Below are 16212 nucleotides of genomic sequence, written 5' to 3' on the forward strand. Positions count from 1 at the left end.
TGCACAGGCAATGACACACTGTGCTAGCTCAGCTTCTCCCCTGACACCACGCCCTCTTCCTAGCCCTGGTGCCCCCAGACACAGGCCTTCACCTGCCGAGCTGGGCACGCGCATGAGGCGGCTCAGAAAATGGCAAGGCAGAGCTGCCGAAGCGTAGATTTCTGAAGGGCGGGCGCATAGCTCTGTCCTGGATTTCAGGTGTCCATGTGACTCTCTGGACCGCTGTGGCAGCACTACACCCCTACTCAGATTTGGGTGGGCCTGGATGCTGAGTGGGTGGGCCGTGGCTCACCTAGCCCCACCTGTGGCTATGCCCCAGGGGGAAAAGATGGAATGATGAAGTACAGCCACATATTACACAGGGCCCTGAATATATGCTGGACTACATATAACTAGGAGAAAGCATTATTTGACAATTTAAAAAGAATCCCCATTTTTAAGGAGGAAAATGAGAAATATTTTATATTCAGTTCTTTCTGAATGTGGTTGTGCCTAATGTTAGATAGAATACTGTATAATGCACATAGTATGAGTGATCACATGCACCTGGGACAGAGACTTGAAATTCTTCTCTGTGCTGACTTCTCCCTGAAGCAATACTTAATATTCCAATTCTGAGAAGCGGTCAGTAAATTAATCCAAGGCTGCAGTGTGATATGATGATAAAAAAAGGCCAATGCAGTCTTGAGCTGCAGATGCTCATTATGTCACAGTGAGACTTTATCCACGTTAGATCTTATTCCCCCACCTAAGTGATGTCATTTACTATCTCTTGACCAAGCTCTAATGCAGGAGTGGCCAACCTGAGCCTGAGAAGGAGCCAGAATTCACCAATGTACATTGCCAAAGAGCCACAGTAATATGTCAGCAGCCCCCTAACTGCTCCCCCAACCCGCCCCCAGTGCCTCCCACCCACTGGCAGCCCCATTGATCAGCGCCTCCCTCTCCCTCCCCGCACCTCCCAATCAGCTGTCTCGTGGCATGCAGGAGGCTCGGGGGGAGGGGGGAAGAAAGAGGGGGAAGAAGCGAGGGCACTGCAGACTCAGGGAAGGGGGTGGGAAGGGGTGGAGTGGGGGCAGGGCCTGTGGCAGAGCCAGGGGTTGAGCAGTGAGCCCCCCCTGGCAAATTGGAAAGTTGGCGCCTGTAGCTCTAGCCCCAGAGTCGGTGCCTATACAAGGAGCCGCATATTAACTTCTGAAGAGCCGCATGTGGCTCCGGAGCCACAGGTTGGCCACCCCATGGAACATCCATCCTCTAGCTGAGATGGTGACACCTCCTTCCCCTCAAATTTATTAGCTCTGTGTGTGGGGGAGAGAGATCAGTTGCCTTCTAACCATCTCTAAATATGAAGTTGTATTCCCCTATCTTCCAACCAAAAGCCCTGAGCACATTTCCTCTATGAGCTGGGCTCTCAATGTCTCTTCACCTCATTCTTGATCTTCTGAATCATTTCCTGTTCCTCTGTATGTTGAAAATTGAGAACCTTCACAGCTTTATTCATTTCCCTAAACAGAAGTGATAAAAGACTTGTTACTTATGCACAGCAGAAGCTTGAAGAAAAAGCAAGAGCCACAAAAAGCAATGAAGTTCACATGCTACCTGGGAACCAGCCAAGTCTTCCAATCTGTGCTGCCTTCTCTCATTTGCCTCACATATACATGTGAAGCGGTACAAGCAGCAGCTATCACTGTGACCTGATGAAGGAAGGGATAGTGTTCCCACATTGGCATGGGTTGGCCCACCAGTTGGTCCGGGCTTCAGAGGATTGGCGGGGGAGTGAGTACAGAATTGCATAGAGGTAGTAGATGAGTGAGGGGAGCAAGGTGGTAAGATAACCAGCGTTAATGATTTGTTAAGTGCTGCTAGAAGCAGTGTTAGTAACTCAATACATATATATTTAAAAATGTGATTTAACAAACATATTTAAGGATCCCCCCTTTCTTTGCATTGGTACTGAAGCAAAGCCGTAGCATGTTAGGGGACATGATGCTGGGGCACACTTTCAGATGAGAAGTAAAACTGATGATCTTGACCACTTGTGGCCCTGATCTCAGTTACATAGGTATAGCTATGGTGTAACTATTGAAGCCAACAGAGTCACACTAATGTAAAACTGGCATCAATGAAAACAGAATAGGACCCTGGTCTTTAATGATCTGATAGCATCTTTTGTCAGCACAACTTAATAGAGAGATTTTCCTATACTTACCTTCCTGTTTGGGCCCTCAGAATATACCAGTGACTACTGTGACAATCATTTATATGAAAAAAAAATCAATATTGGGAAAATCTTTTTTGCTTCATTTAATGTTGGACAAAGACAATAGCTGACACCATATGACTTGCCAACTCTCCCCAAACCACTAGCAAGTGCTCCATGGACCACAGTTCAAGAATCATGGAATTGGAGTATTGATAGTCTGTCTCCCTTGAGAAGTTATGTTCAAATAGAAAAGTCTGCCCAATCCTCCCTACTTTAGTAAGACATCCAACATCAAGTGTGGAATGGGCTGGACAAGCTGAGTGAGAGGAGGGATTTAATTATGGTACCCATGGAACTATCTCCAGAAGTCTTGGCAGATATTGAGTCTAAGAGCTTCATGAAGTGGGTACGGGGAGTTGGAATAGTGGTGTGACAGAACACTTGTGCCTCCTTCAATCTTCCCCCAACCCCAGCTGACAAATGTCAGCTGCTTTGAAAGGTAGGTTTTAGAGACAGTAAGAGAAGGGTTAATGTGTGGGTCACTAAATTAGTCTTTAGAAACCCCTTAGCAATTGACTAAAGGAGCATCTTGGGAGGAAATTATATGTTGCACCATCCCTGCTATGTTGTGAGCATGCAGGGTTTATTAGGAAAGAAAGCAGCATCCCTCAGAAGGAAGGAGAGCACACTGCATATGCTTGGAGCCCTGGGGAGTATCCACTGACAAAACCATAATGAGAGAGGGGCTTTATTTTGCCCTGAGCATGTTTTCCTTTTGAAGCCTAGCTACTTACTCTCTGACCATCTCATTTGGCTCCAGAATCAACCTCTCCAATAAGATGGCCCGAACACTTTCATCCTGCAGCTGGAGGGTGACGATGCTACGACAGGCCTCTCTTCGTACTCCAGGTTCCTCCTCATGATGAACAGCCCAAAGAAGATGATGTTTCAGCTGGGGGGTCACATGGCCTATTTGGCCCAGTGCTGCCATAAAAGGGGAAATCAAGTGCTTTTCTTTGTTTTAATTTTTTCATGCCGGGGTTTGGTTGTGTTAACGGATGCGCTTCTCTCTATTTATTGGGATTGCTAATGGCTTCCTGCTTGTGGAATCTTAGGAACAGAGCATTTGTCAAACAGGGCAGAAGAAACCTCCAACAAGTAGCTAATAGATTGTGCTACAGACAAACATTAAAAAACAAAAACAAAAAAAACCCCAATGTGCTTTGTCAATTGTGCAGTGTTGCTTGGGAAAGGGGAAGAGGTGGGGACTCTTTGCTTACCTCTGTAACAACCAGCTTATATCCTGAAGCATGGAATTTGATTACACCTATTTTAGCCTTACACCCACCTACAAATATCACCATCATAATGTTATCCCATTCTTTTTAGAAATCCAGTCACAGTTTGATGTGTTCACATTCTATGGTTTCAAAATCTCCAAGAATCTAGGGTGCTGAAAGTAATATTTAAAAACATTTGTTCTAAATTTATTGCTTTCTAATTTTAAATTGAGTGGCTGCCTATGAGAAGGAAGTTCTAAGACAATAATACAATATGTAAATAATAGGCTGCCGAGATACAGAAAAATGAGGTGTTCAGGGATATGTAAAATACACCATTTTGACATTGAGTATAGTGGTCAAAAGGCTCAGCATCCTCCGTGTCTAAAAATTGCATCTAGTTGAAGCATAACATCATAGCTGTGTTATGTATTTCCCAGAGAGGAAGGATTTTCCAGTGGTTAGGGCACTAGACTGGGATTCAGGAGATCTGGGTTCAATTGCTTGCTCTGCCACAGACTTTGTGTCTAACTTTGAGCAAGATACTTAGCCTCTCTGTGTCTGTGTTGTGAGGATAAATACATTCAATATTGTGAGGCACTCAGACACTACGGTAATGGGGGATCACTACTTAGGACAGACAGATGTATGCACCCCAAATCACCACCAGCCCATGGAAAAACCCAAAGTTATCCTGGAATTGTCCTCTCTGGTTTGAAGGATTGTACATTTTTGTTCCCTCACAACTCTATGGATCTGGGGGGGGGGGCACATAAGGAAGGGACCCTGTTTCAGTGTGAAAATAGGAGGAGTTTGCCTGCAGGGTCTGCTGCTGCTGCTCTTCTGGCTCCCTCTCCCTGGCAGCTGCCATTGCCCCAGGGTGATATGCTTTTGATGGCTGGAGTTAGATAATCTGCAGCATTGAAGATTAACTGAAGTGTTGTTGGTTTTTTTAAAGGGTTGTGGGCTCATCTTGTATCTAACTGTAGTGACCTGCAGTAAATCCAACTTGCACTCTACATCACACAAATGTATGTATCATCATGGCCAAAGGATTGGGTGCAATCTTCTAACTAGCCTGAGGTGGAAGAAGGCATTTTTTGCAGCTGTAGCTCTTTGAGCCTCTGGTATCAATAAGGAGCCCAAGGCTGCAAACTGATTTGACAATCTAGTGGCAGACAGCCTCAATAGAGGGGGATGGGATACTAACTCTTCAAAATGTTTCCTTCTTCCATGCAATATCACCTCCATCGTGCCTGGGTTCAGCTTCAGCCAGCTGCCTTTTAGCCAGGCACTGGGATAGGTTGGTGTTATTTGCATCCAGGTGAAGGAGATGTAGAGCATGATTCTTTCTGTGTATTGTTGGCATTTGAGACCTGAGACATAGATCCTCATGCTTCCCCTCTTGGCTTCATGTAATGATGAAAAAAGAGAGGAGTGGGGAATAGAACTCTGAGGAACCCGACAGGTGAGCATTCTAGAAATGGAGGAATAATCACACATCACCATTTTCTGGGAGGTGTCTGGAACAAAAGGAAGCCACATAAGCTCTCTTTGTCTGTTTCCCCATCTACAATATGGAGATAGTACTTGCCGTAGGGTTGCAAGACTTAATGAATGTTTGTTGTGTACATTAAGGATTTGGGCCTTAAAGGTATTTAAGTTCCTAACTTCCATTGACTTTGATGGAAGTTAGGAGCCTAACTACCTTTGAGGATCTGGGCCAAAGCTCCACAGAGGAAAGCGGAGATAAAAGTATGAAGGATACTATCATTCATATGATTTTTTTTAGACTAATGCTTTCTGGCCCTGGCACATGCACAGTTTAGAATTCTCAGCCAGCAATAATATTGCTTCCTCAAGTCAATGTATTTTTAAAAACCAAAATAAATCTACCCAAGTCTTCTTCTGATGTTCTAAACCACTTAAAAACTTTCACAGAAGGGAGAGAGGGAGGATGCAAAGCAGACTGAGTTCATTTACTGAACTGGACCCTGATACTTAAATATTGGTTATTAAGGAATTTGGAGAATTGGAAGGATTGTTCCTCTTAGTGGATTGAGAAGTTTGGGGGTACCACTGTGCCCCATTTGCAAATCCACCAGTGAAGAAGCTTTTTCTCCTGGTATGGGATCCCTGGAAGTAGTTACATTTAAAATGTTAAAAGCTACTATTTGCTGGCCATGTAGCAGAGGTTCAGAATTTGTGTACTTTGTTAGACTAATATTCTATTTCAAAGATACTGCTGTAGTATTTCTATTACCGTTAGAATTGTTGTCTGTTCACATGTGCCATGTCTGACATTAAAGTTGCAAATTTTGAAACCTTAAATATTATTTAAAAAACTAAAATATTAAAATCCTCACAATAAACAAAAAATATCCTATTAAAGCAACAAGTCTTCACCAACTAACTACAATACCTTTGATGGCAAAAGCCTTGATTTTCCAGTGAGGGTCAGTCTGCATCATCTTAAAGAGGCACGTTAGCACCTGAGGTGGAAGGATATAGCTGTTAGGAGATATTATCATCATGCTTTATTATTTATATAGGATCATATAAATGTGTGATACTATATAGGATGTGACCCACACCAAATAATGAACAAGTCACTGTCCTAAAGAGCTAACAGCCTAAAGGCACAAGTGAAAACAATACCGGACAGAACACACATACAGTCATACAGGGTAGAGATGGTGATTTGGAGAGAAGAGCCAGAAGACCCCTCCAAATGGGTTGTATTCCAGGGGCATACCAGGTTTGTGTTCATGAGGGATGGCGAACAGTGTGACCTCATGAGTGTTTTAATTTCTACAGGCAGTCACTTATTCTAGTAAAAGCCTGCATGGCCCTCCAGATCCGGCACTGCTTCCTGCAGAATCCAGTACCTGCCTGAATAGTGCTAGAATTATCAGTCTGGTTTATTTTCCGTTTTAATTTGCAACTGAAGGACATCACCTGCATTTGACTTTACAGCGGGGCACACACATACTGTACCGAGAGCCTCACTTCCAGGCTTCTGCACCAGGTTCTAACCAGGGATTGCAGAAGTGAATGCAAACCTGAAAAAATGATGATTCTAAAAGTTAATCAAACTCTTCCAAGCCTTGAAGAAGTTCCTGTTTGATTAGTGTTCTGGGTGAAGGTTTGTGTAGGTGGGGTGAGAGGAGGCAGTTCTTTTTGGCACAAAGAGATTCATTGTCCACTAGATCCATTTTATGTACCTGTGGGCAGATTCCCAGCATGCATGTTCAGAACCAATATTTTGGAGATACATGGTTTCTCTATTCCATATGGGAGGAAATATTCACAACCCACAATAATTTGACTCTTCAGCACCCTCAGTCCCCATCATTTTGTAAGCTAGAAGCCTGCATCCCAAGAAAGTGGAAAAAATTCAAAGGCAGGAGTTGGAGACAAAGCTGGATGAGCAAGCATCTCAGAGAGGTGATTAAGAAAAAGCTGAAAGCATACAGGGAGTGGAAGATGGGAGGGATCAGCAAGGAAAGCTACCTTATTGAGGTCAGAACATGTAGGGATAAAGTGAGACAGGCTAAAAGTCAAGGAGAGTTGGACCTTGCAAAGGGAATTAAAACCAATAGTAAAAGGTTCTATAGCCATATAAATAAGAAGAAAACAAAGAAAGAAGAAGTGGGACCACTAAACACTGAGGATGGAGTGGAGGTTAAGGATAATCTAGGCATGGCCCAATATCTAAACAAATACTTTGCCTCAGTCTTTAACAAGGCTAATGAGGAGCTTAGGGATAATGGTAGGATGACAAATGGGAGTGAGGATATGGAGGTAGATATTACCACATCCGAGGTAGAAGCCAAACTTGAACAGCTTAATGGGACTAAATCGGGGGGCCTGGATAATCTTCATCCAAGAATGTTAAAGGAACTGGCTCATGAAATTGCAAGCCCATTAGCAAGAATTTTTAATGAATCTGTAAACTCAGGGGTTGTACCGTATGATTGGAGAATTGCTAACATAGTTCCTATTTTTAAGAAACGGGAAAAAAAGTGATCTGGGTAACTACAGGCCTGTTAGTTTGACATCTGTAGTATGCAAGGTCTTGGAAAAAATTTTGAAGGAGAAAGTAGTTAAGGACATTGAGGTCAACTGTAAATGGGACAAAATACAACATGGTTTTACAAAAGGTAGATCATGCCAAACCAACCTGATCTCCTTCTTTGAGAAAGTAACAGATTTTTTAGACAAAGGAAATATGGTGAACCTAATTTACCTAGATTTCAGTAAGGCATTTGATACTGTGCCACATGGGGAATTATTAGTTAAATTGGAAAAGATGGAGATCAATATGAAAATTGAAAGGTGGATAAGGAATTGGTTAACAGGGAGACTACAGCAGGTCATATTGAAAGGTGAACTGTCAGGCTGGAGGGAGGTTACCAGTGGAGTTCCTCAGGGATTGTTTTTGGGACCAATCTTATTTAATCTTTTTATTACTGACCTTGGCACAAAAAGTGGGAAGTGCGCTAATAAAGTTTGCGGACGATACAAAGCTGGGAGGTATTGCCAATTTAGAGAAGGACCGGGATATCATACAGGAGGATCTGAATGACCTTGTAAATTGGAGTAATAGTAATAGGATGAAATTTAATAGTAAGAAGTGTAAGGTCATGCATTTAGGGATTAATAACAAGAATTTTAGTTATAAACTGGGGACGCATCAATTAGAAGTAACGGAGGAGGAAAAGGATCTTGGAGTATTGGCTGATCACAGGATGACTATGAGCCGCCAGTGTGATGTGGCCGTGAAAAAAGCTAATGCAGTCTTGGGATGCATTAGGTGAGCTATTTCCAGTAGAGATAAGGAGGTTTTAGTATGGTTATACAAGGCACTGGTGAGACTTCACCTGGAATACTGTGTGTAGTTCTGGTCTCCCATGTTTAAGAAGGATGAATTCAAACTGGAACAGGCACAGAGAAGGGCTACTAGGATGATCCGAGGAATGGAAAACCTGTCTTATGAAAGGAGACTCAAGGAGCTTGGCTTGTTTAGCCTAACCAAAAGAAGGTTGCGGGGAGATATGATTGCTCTTTATAAATATATCAGAGAGATAAATACTGGAGAGAGAGAGGAATTATTTAAGCTCAGTACCAATGTGGACACAAGAACAAATGGATATAAACTGGTCTCGGGAAGTTTAGACTTGAAATTAGATGAAGGTTTCTAACCATCAGAGGAGTTAAGTTTTGGAATAGCCTTCCAAGGGAAGCAGTGGGGGCAAAAGATCTATCTGGCTTTAAGATTAGACTCAATAAGTTTATGGAGGAGATGGTATGATGGGATAACACGATTTTGGCAATTAATTGATCTTTAAATATTCATGGTAAATAGGCCCAATGGCCTGTGATGGGATGTTAGATGGGGTGGGATCTGAGTTACTACAGAGTGAATCTTGCCCATATGCTCAGGGTTCAGTTGATCGCCATATTTGGGGTCGGGAAGGAATTTTCCTCCAGGGCAGATTGGAAGAGGCCCTGAAGGTTTTCCGCCTTCCTCTGTAGCATGGGGCACGGGTCACTTGCTGGAGGATTCTCTGCTCCTTGAAGTCTTTAAGCCATGATTTGAGGACTTCAATAGCTCAGACATAGGTTAGAGGTTTATTGCAGGAGTGGGTGGGTGAGACTCTGTGGCCTGCATTATGCAGGAGGTCAGACTAGATGACCATAATGGTCCCTTCTGACCTTAATATCTATGAATCAAAAGTGAGTGATGCACGTAAGTACATCCCATCTTGAACAAGGGAACACAGAAATTAGAATTAGCATTAATAAAGGAAAGAAATCTTTTTTTCCTTTGGGTTCAGGATCTTTATCAGGCTTTTATTTTTATTTTTAAACACTCCTACTTACCATTTCATCTTTGATCCTGAGTGCTCCAGCGGTAAGGCAAGCTTCTCTCCGGACTGCAACAAAGTCATTGGAAAAGCAGTGAAGGAAGCCCGGAAGCAACTTCGCTGTCATAAGCCGTAGCCAGCCAATCAATGAGAGCGCTTCCACCTTCATCCGGCAATCTCCTCTGTTCAGCTTCACCCTGAGAGCGCAAAGGAGTTTTAAATAAGCAACTGCTGGGCCTGGTCTGCATGGTCCAGACGGATGCACACAAAAATGGGAGGATTATCCTGACTGGGCAAAGCCCCTGAGACTCATTACATCCCTATTCAAAGGTTCCTCTCCTGTTCACTGCTCATTTAAAAAAAAAAAAAAAAGACTCAGCCCTTTAGTCCCACTGTAATGAGTCCCAAAACTCCAGGGGTCACTCCATGTAACAGACCTATATTTAAACACTTCACATAGAATCAGGCCTGTTGTAGCATTGGTTATGCCCAGTGTGAGCATTCACAGGCTCCTTACTTCTGGCAAGTGTATTCTCTGAGTATAGAAGATCTGCCTGTGAATACTTACCAATATATTCACGTATAACCCACACATAAACTGGACAGAGCCCATCATTTTGTAAGATAGAATCTAACAAAAGTGAGTGATTCATGTTAGTGGGCTCCACAAAACTTGCCCACAAAACTTGCTCCTCTCTCTTTTCAGCTGCTGACCCATGACTTGTCTGACTTTCAATGTAGCCTTGGGTCCCATAGTTTTCTTTTCAGCCACTGGATTGGTTATTCCCCAACTCTACCATCACCTTGCTCTCTCATGCTTACCGATCAGGGTGGTAAGTGGATCAATGTAACTGATCTACAGTGCTAGGCCCCATTATAGGCTGAACCCATGTTAGTGGGCTGAAATTTTAATGTAAATATCTTATGCACAAGTATATACAGTAACTGCTTTCCCATGACAGTTTCTAGGTAAAGTCAGGAACAGATGTACACATGCAAAAGGATGCACTTGCAATTATTATGGCTGTAATTGTAAATAAAGAAGACCCTAAATACAGTATGTATTTGAAAGCCTGGTTACAGTCATAGATTAGGACTACAGAATATGCCATAATTCCAAATTATACAGTGCTGTATCAGCCCTGAGGGTAGTCCATTGCTAATCTAGTGTCTAACTAGGTTCCACCATTTAGCAAAGGAAATACTAGTGCAATTGTTGCTAGGTAGTGCTACACTGATGGCACAAGTGACCAAGAAATTTGGGTGATAATAATTCAGAACTCCACTTCCCCATAGCAAAGCTACCAAGATGGTTAACTCTTACCTGAGCTGGTCATGGACTTCTTTCCCAAGCTTCATCTGCCCCAGTGCCAGGGCAGCTGCCTGGCGCACCTCCATGTTCCAGTCATTCCACATCAGCTGCGCAAGCTTGTTCTTCAGGTCCTATACACAAGATCATCACAAGGGCTGAGGTTGACTCACTGCAGCATTAATCAACCATTTGCTTTGATTCCAAAGACACTACTTGAGGATGGAATTTTCCAAAGGGCTCGGCACGGACCTAATTCTGCTGCCATTGAAGTGAATGGTGGAACTCATATTGGCCTAACTTTGTTCCCATTGAAGTCAGTGGGAATTTTACCCTTGACTTCAGTGGAAGCAAAATTAGGCCAACACTGGGTACTTTACAAATCCCACCCTTAATGCACTGCCTTCCAACAGTATGTGGTGAAGTCTGAGTCTATCCATGCTCACACTGGCCAAGAACCCAAGGGCCACACTTGGAACTCAGTCTTGCAGGGTGGTGAATGTCCAGTTCCTATTGACATCAGCATTAGGTCTCAAGTTTGATTGTGTCAAAAATAAAACCCCAATATGTTGGGAAACATTAGGAAAGGAATAGACAATAAGATAGAAAATATCATATTGCCTCTATATAAATCCACAGTATGCCCACATCTTGAATATTGTATGCAGATCTGGTCGCCCGATCTCAAAAAAGATATTGGAATTGGAAAAGGTACAGAAAAGGGCAACAAAAATTATTAGGGGTATAGAACAGCTTCCATATGAGAAGAGATTAATAAGACTGAGACTTTTCAGCTTGGAAAAGAGACGACTAAGGAGGGATATGACAGAGGTCTATAAAATACTGACTGGTGTGGAGAAAGTAAATAAGTGTTATTTACTCCTTCTCATAACACAAGAATTAGGGGTCACCAAAGGAAATGAATAGGCAGCAGGTTTAAAACAAACAAAAAGGAAGTATTTCTTTACACAATGCACAGTCAACCTGTGGAACTCTTTGCCAGAGGATGTTGTGAAGGCCAAGACTAACTGGGTTAAAAAAAGAACAGGATAAGTTTATGGAGGATAGAGCCCATCAACAGCAATTAGCTAGGATAGACAGGGATGCAAAACCATGCTCTGAAGTGTCCCTAGTCCCTGTTTTCCAGAAGCTGGGAAGGGTGACAGGGGGATCACTTGATAATTATCTGTTCTGTTCATCCCCTCTGAATCATCTGGCATTGGCCACTGTCGGAAAACACAATACTGCTCTACATGGACCTTTGGTCTGATGTAGTATGCCCATTCGTATATTTGCTAGCACTTGGTTGATGACTAGAAACTTCTGGTTAAATTCCATTCCCCGCCCTGCCTCAAAAAACAAAAACAAACCCTCTGCAGTTGATTGCCTTGTTCTCAATTATACAGGCAGAATGGGTCCCTGGCCACATTTTATTTATCAATTTTGAAACTTGTGCCTACCACATAAGTCCCTAGGCATTGAGTAAAAGACGTAACAGCACTTTAACTAAGCTCCTGAAAATAGACTGTGCACACCTTTAACATTCGCTATAGCTGGTCAGAAATTTTCCAGCAGAACGTTGTTTAAATCTATAAGTAAACAGACTATTATTATTGAAAAAGCCATTATAACTTGCTTTAGCAACACAAGTCACTGTGTACCAAACACTGAAGAATTAATCACCATTCCTGTTATAATGAACATACTTTTATAAAATTAAATCTGAGTTATTCTAGTCAATGGATTGCATAAAAAATAAAAAGGGTTGGATGTACACATAGCTGTACCGGCTCAGGATGGAATAATTATTTATTTGTATTACCCTAGTGCCTAGGAGGCTTAGTCATGGACTAGGACCCCATTGTGCTAGGTGCTGTACAGATACAGATCTCTATTCCTTCATGCTAATGCAATCATTCAGTGCAGAACTGAAAAGCCTTTCTTATGCAATTAGTCCCGAAGTTGGAGGAAAAAACATCAACACTTTTTGTGAAGTTGTGTTGATGAAAGTCATAACAAGAAATGATGCCTATTTCATAACAAACAAGGAAAAAAATTGTTGGGTTGTTTTTTTGGGTGCTTCTGTTGCAGATTTTTTTGTCTTTGTTTTAAAATGCCAACAACAGTTTCTGAGCGGAAAACAGCATCCATATCTTGGCAATGAAGTAGGTGTTTTCCCTCCATATTTGATAACAGTAGCAAATTGGGTGTTGTTGGTTTGGCATCAGACATGTTGGCTTGTTGCCTGAATACACTAGGTGAGGTGATCCTTTAACAAGAGATAACATCACCATCATTTTGCTTAGATTAAAACACAATTTAGTTGATATTTTCTACTCTGCTATGTTTCAGAGTAGCAGCCGTGTTAGTCTGTATTCGCAAAAAGAAAAGGAGGACTTGTGGCACCTTAGAGACTAACCAATTTATTAGAGCATAAGCTTTCGTGAGCTACAGCTCACTTCCTCAGATGCATATCGTGGAAACTGCAGCAGGCTTTATATATACACAGAGAATATGAAACAATACCTATTCCCACCCCACTGTCCTGCTGGTAATAGCTTATCTAAAGTGATTTCCAGCACAAATCCAGGTTTTCTCACCCTCCACCCCCCCACACAAATTCACTCTCCTGCTGGTGATAGCCCATCCAAAGTGACAACTCTTTACACAATGTGCATGACAATCAAGCTGGGCTATTTCCTGCATAAATCCAGGTTCTCACATCCCCCCACCCCTCTCTGCTATGTAAACTCTTCCATTTATAGAACATAAAGAGAAAGCTGCTTCCTTTAGCAGCAGCTGTCATGAAGAGCAGCATCCTGACTGAACTGTGTTAGCTGCCGCTGAGAAGAAACTACTAGAAGCATGGGCAGTAAAAAGGCCCAGTCCTGCCCCTACTGAAGTCAGTGGGAGTCTTGCCACTGACTTTAAAAGGGAGCAGGATCAAGGCCATAAAAATCTGTGAGTAGTCAGTACAGGAGAGTCACGAGTGTGTATCTTTAACTTGCCCAGAAGGTGTCATTACAGGACAACTTCACGTTTGTGGAAGGTCAAAAAAAGGATCCATTTTTTCTATATCTAAAATACACTCTGGTCATAGCAAGCCAGTTCCATTAGGACCCAATCATGCAAGATATTGTGCACCTCTTGAGAGCAGCTGAGCACCCTCCACTTGACTGACTTCAGTAGGAGTGGAGGGCGCTCAGCCTCTTCCAGGATCAGCCCCTTCAAACCACCAGGAAGAATTAAACTTTCCTTTTTCTTCCAAAGATCTTTGGACAAAGGAATTATCTAATTTTATTTGATGTTCATATTTGTATATCCCGCATTCTAAGTCTTCTATGGAATCAACTGTACCCAACAATGGTGTGTTTTTAGTGAAACACAATGAGGAAGACGGCCCCAGGGAAAATATTGATCAGGAAAAAATATTAATTTGGTTGGGTTCAGCTATTTCCATTAACATGCCTTTCTCAAGCCTTCTAGGCCAATATGGAGATCCCCTCTTCCAGGTTACGGAGGACTAACTGGAGCTTCATAGATACTGTCCTTTGTGTGTGTGGTGTTGGCAGGGGTTGCAAAAGAAGGTATCAATGTGTATTTGGATAATCAGGAAGGCGCTTAATCAGGATAGGTCGTCCACTGGACCCTCCTGATTAGAGGCAAATCCAGCCCTTCTTCCATGAGTGTGGAGGGCTCCCAGGCTGTAGCGAAGCACGGCTGTGCAAGAGAGGGCTGGATGCACTGGCGGGGGGAGAGGTGTTGGAGGCACAACTGCCCCGCAGGAGCTCGGGGGGGTGGGGGGAGAGGTGTTGGAGGCACAACTGCCCCGCAGGAGCTCCCTGCATTCCAGCATAATGTGTAGTTATGTGTAGGAGGGGATGGGGCATGAGAAGCATGAGAAGCCCAGTGAAGTAGTAGAGTTGGAAGACCCACTACTACAAGATCCTTCCATTCCACCCTGGCAGAGCTGCATAAAAGGGTCAGAATCTACTGCACAGAATGTCTGTAGAGTTGTTCTGCAGACTGGGGAAGAGGAACCTTCTCCCCAGCTCCACATCTCACAGCAGCCACCTGTGTGTGAGAGGCCCCAGAAACAGGAATGGCCCAAATCTGGAGATAGTCCACGTGCATGAGGAGGCAGATTTAAGCACTAATGTTAACTCTTAGAGTTTGGAATTTTTTGTCTTGTGAGTCCTTGATTTCTTGTCCCTAATACTAGTTTTTGCATATAATTTAAGTTATAGATCAGCAGAGAGAGAAGCTGATCTGATTGGTTGAAATACATAACAAGTCTGTTCTCTCAGCTTAGTTCTAAGGGAAAAGCTGAGCCCTCACCTTGCTGCACTGAGTTCTTGATCTCCACAGCACAAGATTTGCAACACCCCAGTGTCTGAGGCCTCTTTGGAGACAGGTATTTGCTTCAGAAATTGACACTGTTACACAGATATAGGAGGCAGCCTCTCCAGCTTCTGAAGGGCAATTTGGGAAAGGCTTAGCCAGGTTGCTACTAGGAGGCACATTTTGTTGATGGAAAGGAGAGGAACTACTTTGAACAGCTGAAATATGCTAACAGACTTTGAAAGTCACTTATGTCTAGGGAGCTTGAGGCAAGACTTACCTGGCTTACATACCCACGGATACGAGAGAGCGCCCTGCAAGCCAAAATCCGATCTTTCCACTGGCAGCTGTTCAGTTTGGCTGCCAGTAGGGAGTAAACCAAGCTCTGGAAGAGGGGTAGGTTGTTTACAAACAGTGCAGGGTAAAACAAACACAGTATGAACTGGCATATCATCCAGATCACAAAGGAAGAGCTAGTGGCAAGGGCTCAGGCTCACCCAGAAGGGTCAAGGGTTGCCCACAGTATTTTATAGAAATGTTGCCTTATGCTACTTTGCCTAAGACTTTTGACTGACCCTTGGTTGGCTAGAGAGGGAAGGTTTTTATCATACACTGTATGGAAAAATCACCTAATAAAAAACCCCAATAAAGCCATCATGACAGATGAGAAGAGGATTTTGGCTTCTTTAGAAAGACCAAAGTGAGGGTGATGATAGAGGGTTAGAACTCTGCTAGAATCTCTTTTATTGTAAAGGAAGCATCATGGCCATGGCTCACAGACAGTTGGGGAAAGGAAATGATGAACCTTTGTACCTTTTAAGGCCTGGGAAATGAAAGCAGCAGAAACTTTTGCTGCGGGGAGTGACAGATGGATAAAGAACAAAATTGGTTTTTCAATTTAATTTACTTTTATTTTATTTTTTACTATATTTTCCTATCCAATAATAAATTACATTAAACGCAGAACCAAGAGACAAGTTGCTCCTGCTCTCAAATGACTGAGGCTATGTTCTACACTGCACACCTCTGCCTGCCCTCAGCCAGAGCCTTTCCCTGCTGCCAAAGTCTTTCACTATGGCAGGGAAAGGCTCTGACAGCTTCCTGGGTGGAGAAAGACTCAAGAAGTGGGAGATAGCAGGACACTACATTGCTAAAAATAGCAATGTAGACAGGGGAGGCACTCCTTGGGCAAGTAGAGAGCCCTGTAGG

At 43.0% G+C, this 16212-nt stretch overlaps 1 protein-coding gene across 1 annotated transcript in view; it reads right to left on the reverse strand.

Moving 5' to 3' along the window:
• The window catches only part of HEATR4 (HEAT repeat containing 4), a gene marked incomplete at its 5' end in the record, with an annotated part of 68672 nt that overhangs the window by 12605 nt on the left and 39855 nt on the right, over positions 1 to 16212 (reverse strand). The window contains 6 exons of the mRNA XM_084629921.1: positions 1427 to 1505; positions 2998 to 3187; positions 5906 to 5975; positions 9370 to 9550; positions 10678 to 10796; positions 15284 to 15388. Of these exons, the coding sequence (XP_084486047.1) occupies positions 1427 to 1505; positions 2998 to 3187; positions 5906 to 5975; positions 9370 to 9550; positions 10678 to 10796; positions 15284 to 15388 (744 nt within the window). The remainder of the gene's footprint in view (positions 1 to 1426; positions 1506 to 2997; positions 3188 to 5905; positions 5976 to 9369; positions 9551 to 10677; positions 10797 to 15283; positions 15389 to 16212) is intronic.

Source organism: Lepidochelys olivacea (assembly GCF_965140295.1).
Source record: "Lepidochelys olivacea isolate rLepOli2 genome assembly, chromosome: 6".
Lineage (NCBI taxonomy): Eukaryota > Metazoa > Chordata > Testudines > Cheloniidae > Lepidochelys > Lepidochelys olivacea.